At 44.6% G+C, this 7,095-nt stretch overlaps 1 protein-coding gene across 1 annotated transcript; it reads left to right on the plus strand.

The window, feature by feature from the left end:
• Window positions 1–590: 590 nt before the first annotated feature.
• LOC119354495 (auxin response factor 3-like) lies at window positions 591–5,690 on the plus strand. The gene is made up of 6 exons (XM_037621213.1): window positions 591–1,124; window positions 2,630–2,692; window positions 3,590–3,706; window positions 3,778–3,853; window positions 4,370–4,695; window positions 4,767–5,690. Exons 2-5 carry the CDS (start codon window positions 2,664–2,666, stop codon window positions 4,481–4,483), a joined length of 336 nt encoding a protein of 111 aa, XP_037477110.1. The 5' UTR covers window positions 591–1,124; window positions 2,630–2,663; the 3' UTR covers window positions 4,484–4,695; window positions 4,767–5,690.
• Window positions 5,691–7,095: the final 1,405 nt, after the last annotated feature.

The following is a 7,095-nucleotide window of genomic DNA, read 5'->3' on the forward strand; positions in this document are numbered from 1 at the left end:
CCTTTACACATTGTTTCCATGATTCTAATCTTTTTTTTGCATACCAGGGTCGAAGCCTTGAACTGGCACAATGACCCTACTAGTAGTCGACTAGTGGCTGACAACTAACAGCATTTTCATTAGTCAACTGTTTTTGGATCCAGACATCCACACACATTGGTAATTTGTTGTTATATATCAAATGATGCCCGCCTAGGGTTTGGTAGTGTATATACTGTGTGTCACCTTGTGTTCTAAGAAAAATTGTTATTTCTTCAGCTTTCCAATTTGGATGATATTGTTGAATAGGATAAGATTAACAAATAATTGGTAGACATGTTTAATCAAGATTCTTTCTTCTCACAATGAGCGCAACCCCCCTCCCCCTCCACAAAAAAAGAGAGGTTGAAAACACCAGCCTCTACATCATTATTATGCACATTTCCATTTTCATTAAAGTTAATGCAAAGCAGTGATGCCAAATACTACATCGAGAAGCATTAACGTGCGCACAATGTGCGCCCTCTCACAATGTACACGTCGGACTAGGTAAGGACAAAAAAGTTCGATTCGTTGAGAAGCAAGAGAGATTGGCCAGCTCCCAGCCCCCCATCCCCATAGGCAAGCCTCCTCTCTCTCTCCTCTCTCGTGAGCCCTCTCTCCCCCGCGACTCCTCGCCGCCGCCGCCGCCACGGCCACTCGCGCCGGCCGATTCCGTCGAGTCCGACAGCGGGTGGCAGACTGAAGACCTTCCCTCGCTCTGCTCCTTCCTTCCATCCCTCCAGATCCGGCCTCCCGCGCTCGCTGCCGACCCTCAGCCATGGTTAGGGTTACGGGCGCGGCGTCCCCTTCGTCGCCGGCGAGGCTTTGGCGGCCTGCGGTGGCTCGTCCCGCCCACGTGTGGCTCCGCCTCATGGACGTTCCTCTTCAGCGGCGTCGCCGGACTAGCTCCACGCGCGGGTTCCCCAAGGTGAGTGCGATGCTGATGAGAGACGGCATCCGAGGACATCATCACGCTCAACTCGAGCTGCTCCCCCACCGTCCCGCAGCCCGCTGCTGCTCCCACCCCCTGCCCCCTCTCCTCTCCCGTCGCCGGGAAATGGCTACACCACCAGCTCCGCCGCCTCAACGTCCTCGACCACCAGGTGCCTTCCCAGACCGGCGGTCTATCTATCCCCCGTTCTGCTTGATTGTGCGGATTTTTTTTTCAATGTCGATTTGGAGATGAGCTAGCAGTTTTCGATACGATCAAATTTGCTGGACTAGCCTTGTGGAGTTTTTTTTTCCGTAGTCGGTGGATTCGTCGAGAAAATTAAGCCTTTTCGTGTATCAGCTTCGATGTTTCTGTATAACAGGTTAACCAAAACTTTGCAAGTTGATGCTCTGAGGGTAGGACTCCGAAGTCTGACAAGCACTTCCGCTTCAACCAGAGTCACCTACAGCAATAGGTGCTCCAATGCATATTCGACTTGTTGTGCTACAGAGCCAGTGCTCCAATGCATATTCGACTTGTTGTGCTACAAAGCCAGAAGCGCTACCAGTGGAAACACCCTCATCGGATATGCTTGTTGATTCCTTCGGGAGGTTCCACAACTACTTGAGGATCTCCTTGACTGAACGCTGTAACTTGAGATGTCAATACTGCATGCTTGCCTTAGTCTAGAGCTCTGTTTTCAAGGCGTCCCTAAGGCGTCGCCTAGGCGACGCTTAGGCGTCAGGGCGCCCTGCGAGGGCAAGGCGTCCACCTCGCCTTAGGTGGGTGTCTAAGGCGTCCGCCTTAAGCTATAAGGCGTCCGAGGCGTCTGCCTAGGCGTCCGAGGCGTTGCCTTAGTCCATTTTGGACGCCTTAGCTTGCCAGGCAGGCAGGGGAGCTGTTTTAGGCGGGAAACAGAGTTTTGGCGGGAAACTGGAATCATGTTGGCGCCAACAGGTAAGAAGGGAGAAAGAGAGAGAGAGAAACAGCCCCCAATCCACACACTCCTCCCCCTCCTTCTCTTCAGTGGCTCCTCTCCAGCAGATCTGGTTCCTCCTCCTCTCCAGCAGCTCCTCCCCCTCCTCTCCAACGGTTCCTCCTCTCCAGCAGCTCCTCCTCTTCCTCCTGTCCAGCAGCTCCTCCTCCTCTTCCTCCTGTCCAGCAGCTCCTCCTCATCCTCCTGTCCAGCAGCTCCTCCTCCTCTGCAGTACAGCAACAACAAGCAAGAGCAACAGTATGCCCAATGCGGAGGGGGAGGATTCAGACTACGTTGAGGATGATGATGATGTGAGCAATGACGATCAAGAGCCAACTAATGTTGCCCAAGATGGTGAAGACAACACCAATGCCAATGAGTTTGATGATGATGACTTTTGATTGAGACTTTGAGAGTGGAGAGACATGAGAGAGCTGAGCTGGCCACCTTTATCCCTTTTGCTATGCTGGAGTTATCTATTATTCTGTTTGTCTTATGTGGACTACTGGACTTGTGTCATTTGAATTGGTTAATGGTTATGTAATATGCCATGCATTGCAGATTGCAGTTGCACTCATACTTGCTATCTTTCTTTCCACTTTTGTTCGCTGCCTCACTTTTATTTCTATTTTTTGTGGAATGTGCACTGGTAAGTGATACATTATTCTAACATATTTGTTCATGACTTCATGTTGATGCAGAATTCTGTTGGGGAGAAAAGCAAGTGCAAAGAGGATGGGGGCTCTACAACAATCAGTTGCAAGGTGTGTATGGCTGTATGCCTAGTTGCTTAATGCCTACCAAATTCTACTTAATTCTGTTGCTTACAAGTCTCTAAGGCGTCGCCTCGCCTTATGCCTCAGCGCTTAGGCAGTGAGGCGCCCCCCCAGCGCCTCGCCTCGCCTTACCGCCTTAAAAACATAGGTCTAGAGACATTAAATATTAGTTTGAACACATTGGTTCCTGCAAATTCGGAGGCAAAGAAAGTCCACTGAAGAAGCTCTCTGTAACTGCTATTTAGTCTTCAAACACACATGCCTATTATATCATGGAGGACTATTTTAGTGAGCATTGTTAAATAGTAGTATATGGAAGATGTGGCTTCAACTGTCCGAAATTTCCACTTTGAGCTCACAAGTAGTTATTTCTGTAAGCCATTGTTCTTGTTCTCTTTCTTTTGTTTAGCCCTTTTCTGAACTGGCATAGGTTTCGTTGGCAACCTTCCCCTACACCACAACCTATGTTCCATAAGCAAGTTTATTTATACTGCCCAAAATTTACTAATATGGGTTGGATCATGCATTTGCAACTTATAGTGTTTGTTCTTTTTATTGTGCTATTAACTCAGCACCTTACAAAAGTTGTGTCTTTGAAATAATGGTCAAACTGCTCTCTGCAGTCCTATCATTAATTATGATTTTGAAGCAAAACTATCAGTATCTAATTCTAACAGTAGGATAGCACCCTGGTTATATTTGTAGGTTTTTAGGCTGGGCACATATATGTCATATTTTTCATCAATAAAATAGCTTATAATATGTAACTACAAAAGACAAGTAAAACCTGTTCACTGGAACCATAGAAAAGCTATTCCTTTTACGTTTGGTGAGCACAAAACATACATAAAGATTTTGAATCTGCATTTATTGAACTCTCTACAGGCCTACTGCATTCGGATTTATTGTTCCGTACTGGAAGTGCCTGAAGAGCTTGAATCGTCCATTTTGTATTAGAATGAGATTTAAGATTCAGTACAGGAGTCAAGATGTTAATGAGAGGTCTGTCTCATTCTACTCAACTGAAATTTTGTTTTGTACAATATCTACTGAGTTTACTTCCTGTTTTGTAGGCGATCTAGAATGATTACAGGTATTAATGAAGTAGACCCCATTAGGTGGATTGGTTCAAAATGGAAAAGCCTGCTGGTAGGTATTCCGATCGTTTGTATTAAGCATTTATGTTCTTAGCAATTCAGAACACTATTATCTTTGGATTTCCTTGCAGTATTCTAGAAACATGTATTTTCTTTCGGACCTTTTATGTTGTCTGACCATGAATTTGGCTTAAAATGCTCCTGGTGAGGCTTCAAAGTGACACCGTGTGCCAAGGCCCACCGTCACATTCAGGTTCATTCACCCTGAAATTTATTTAGAGCAACTTGCCTATCCATCTTACATCCTTACAAAAAAGTGTGTTCCCATGGAGCCTGAAATGCACTTTTGTAGATTTTAACTTTTGGGTAGGGGTACTTTTTTAAACATAGCATGGTTATGAAAATGTCTAATTAGAAAAATGAATTGATATGAGGAGTTATGTCCTAATTTGCTCTAGATGTAGATCACTGAAGATGCATTAAGAGTTGTACCTTCTTATCAAGCATGAATTTATAGTCGGACGGTTCACTGGTTATCTGTGAACTGAAATGATGCCCTCTTGTTCAGGTAAGATGGGATGATGGCTCAGACTGTAACAGCCAAAATAGACCATCTCCATGGGAGATCGAGATAGTTGGTGGCTCAGTCTCCATTGCCCAGTCTGTCAAAATCCAGTTCTAAACTAGCTAAACTGTGCCCTCGGGGCAATTTAGACGTCTCAAACTAAAGCAACTCGAGTTGCGGTGGTGGTCCGCAACTCCATCACCGTCTTCCTCGGCAGGAGCATCCGCCGCTGCTGCTCGCCGTCTGTCCACGGCACCGGTGTTGGTCTCCTTCTCACCTTCCGTGCTCTCTTCCCATCCCGCCTCCCACTGCCGCCACCACTGCTCGAGGTACTCACATCAGCATTTAGAAAAGTTAGAGCTATAACTCATTTTGTGATCATGAGGGATATGCATATCAGGATGCCCTGTGGATTTGGATTTTTCACAATCGGTACACAGTAAAGTACTTTTGGATTGGCCGGGCGGTGAGCTGCAGTGCCGCTAGCTCGTCGACGACGGCTACGATGCCATCTGTGGCGTCCCTTGGTTCTTTCTCCTCGACATCGACCTTCTTGACGGTATGGTCTTCCTCCTCTTCCCCTCCCTTAATTTCTATGGTTTTTAAGTTGGTTCAGTAGTTGATTCACGGTCCATGAGTTTGGATAAAACGACAGGCGGCGGCAGAAAGAGCCGTTCCACGACGAATCTCTGGTACAATGGCTCCTTCCTCGGTTTCCCCGGTTCTGGATTCAAGTTCCTAATAAATGGATACTGTTTTTTCTTGATTGTGACTTTTGGAATTTTTTATTTGATAGATGAGAGGGCAAGCAAAAGGTGATCAATCAATGGAGACGAAGTATTTGTCAAATTGCTTGCAAGGGTGGTGAGAATTTATTGGTCGTCATTTGTCTAGTGTCATAATCTTAGAGCCTTTTCTGATTCTCTAGAATGTTGGAACAGTCTTGTTGTTTCAGTTTACATTTGGATGGTCATGGTCTGTGCAGATGAAGTTCTTTTGGATTAATTTTTCCACCCTAACAGTTCCTTCCCTGTTATATCTCAGGCTGTACGATCTCTGCAGATTGCCGCTTCTTTGTTCTGCCGGTGGAGGTTCAGTGTATCATTGCAAGTTCCTTACACCGGCAAATTCAGTATTTTTGTATTTTTTGGACGCACGCCTGTTCTTCGACTATAAAACAGCAGAGATTTCTTTTTTTCTCGAGTCTAATCATTTTTTGATGCATTGCAGCTTTGCTATCAAACTCTCAAAAAGGAAAAAGCAACTTTATTCTAATTTTTGGAGATCCTTCATGTAGAGTCACTACCTCGACAGAGACAAATATGCAATCGAGAATATATTCGATGGGTTTTCACTTCTCAGGCAAAGCTTGGAGGATATTTTTACTGGTTCAACGTTTGCTTTATTGCTTTCTTACCTTTCGTTCTTCAAGACAATATTTTCCTAGCAGTGCTCGATAACTTTAAATCCATCTTTTTGTTCTTTGCATTATCACAAAACAGTGTTGTTCTACCTTTTTGTTTTTGAATTTTGATTGATCATGAGCAACGACAATGCAACCTACAAGTAACTATTATGTTTTCTCCAGTCCTCTGTCCATATTCTATTAATTGGTGACTTATCTATACGTAGTTAATACACTCGGTTGTAGTTTTATATCATGTTTCCTTTAGGTTTGTACGTAGGATGTTCCTTTTATTTTTTAGACTCTAATGTTCCTGATGACATACATACATCTTGCTGTTTTGGAAACTGCTTCTTGGGAATAATGTTGGATCTTTCCTGAGATGGTTTACTATATTAATCCCTTGAAATCATTAGGCCAGTAATAAAGGTTGCATTTCATCACATTGAGGTAACATTCTAATTTGTGCTATCTCAGGTTCAGAAGGTTGGTGAAACCCGAAGGTCACGGGATCAACACCTCTTGGTGCAAACAACCTTTCACTTATGATATTTGTATTCTGTTGAAACTGCAAAATATCATTCCAGGGTTGAATGCCTAAATGTTGATATCTGCATGCTTCTAAATTTACATCGTGAATCATATTTATGCTGCTACGTTTTTCCCAAGATTTGTATTATTTCGTCCAAAGCGTGATAATGTGCACTACATTTGTATTGCTCTATCGTATTTTTACATTTGCATCTGTCATTGCTTTCATAATCTGTATTTTGACATATACGACACATCTCACAAAACTAATCAGAAGATGTGCATTCCCACCTGGCACCGCCCATCTACCTCTCAAGAGGCCCGCAATAGTGGGCCCCAAGCACTAGTTAATGAGCAGAGTACAAGGCATGGACAACTATAGCGGGATCACTCAAGATATGAAATAAACATCAACGACTAAGCCGACTCCTTTCGCAACAACGTCTTCAAGAAAGAATAAACACCCTCGCACTCCCGTCGCCACGTCCGATCGGAGATGGCCAAGACAAAGACTTTTTTTTGAGGGGAAAGAGTACATAATCTACTCTTCAGCCAACACAAGGTCAGCAACTAGCGCAGCGTTTAGATCATCCGGAACACCCGCTACCATGTACATTCCATCCATTCTCCTAGCCCGGGCAGCCAGTAGATGAGCCATTTTGTTTTGATTCCTGCTAACATGTTGGACCTGAGCATCAGCAAACTTTGCCAGCTCCACCTTGATATCAGCGAGTACTGGGTAACATGCAGACAAATTACTGACGCCCGACCTGAGCTCGTTCACAATGTGCAT

Source organism: Triticum dicoccoides, chromosome 2A (genome assembly GCF_002162155.2).
Source record: "Triticum dicoccoides isolate Atlit2015 ecotype Zavitan chromosome 2A, WEW_v2.0, whole genome shotgun sequence".
Classification (NCBI taxonomy): Eukaryota; Viridiplantae; Streptophyta; class Magnoliopsida; order Poales; family Poaceae; genus Triticum; species Triticum dicoccoides.

What these genes read in the sequence shown, in the direction of transcription:
- LOC119354495 (XM_037621213.1), top strand. Translation starts at nt 2,664, where the DNA reads ATGGGGGCTCTACAACAATCAGTTGCAAG. An exon ending in CTACAACAATCAGTTGCAAG is followed by an intron (nt 2,693 to 3,589) that starts GTGTGTATGGCT and finishes AACTCTCTACAG; the next exon opens with GCCTACTGCATTCGGATTTA. An exon ending in AGTCAAGATGTTAATGAGAG is followed by an intron (nt 3,707 to 3,777) that starts GTCTGTCTCATT and finishes CCTGTTTTGTAG; the next exon opens with GCGATCTAGAATGATTACAG.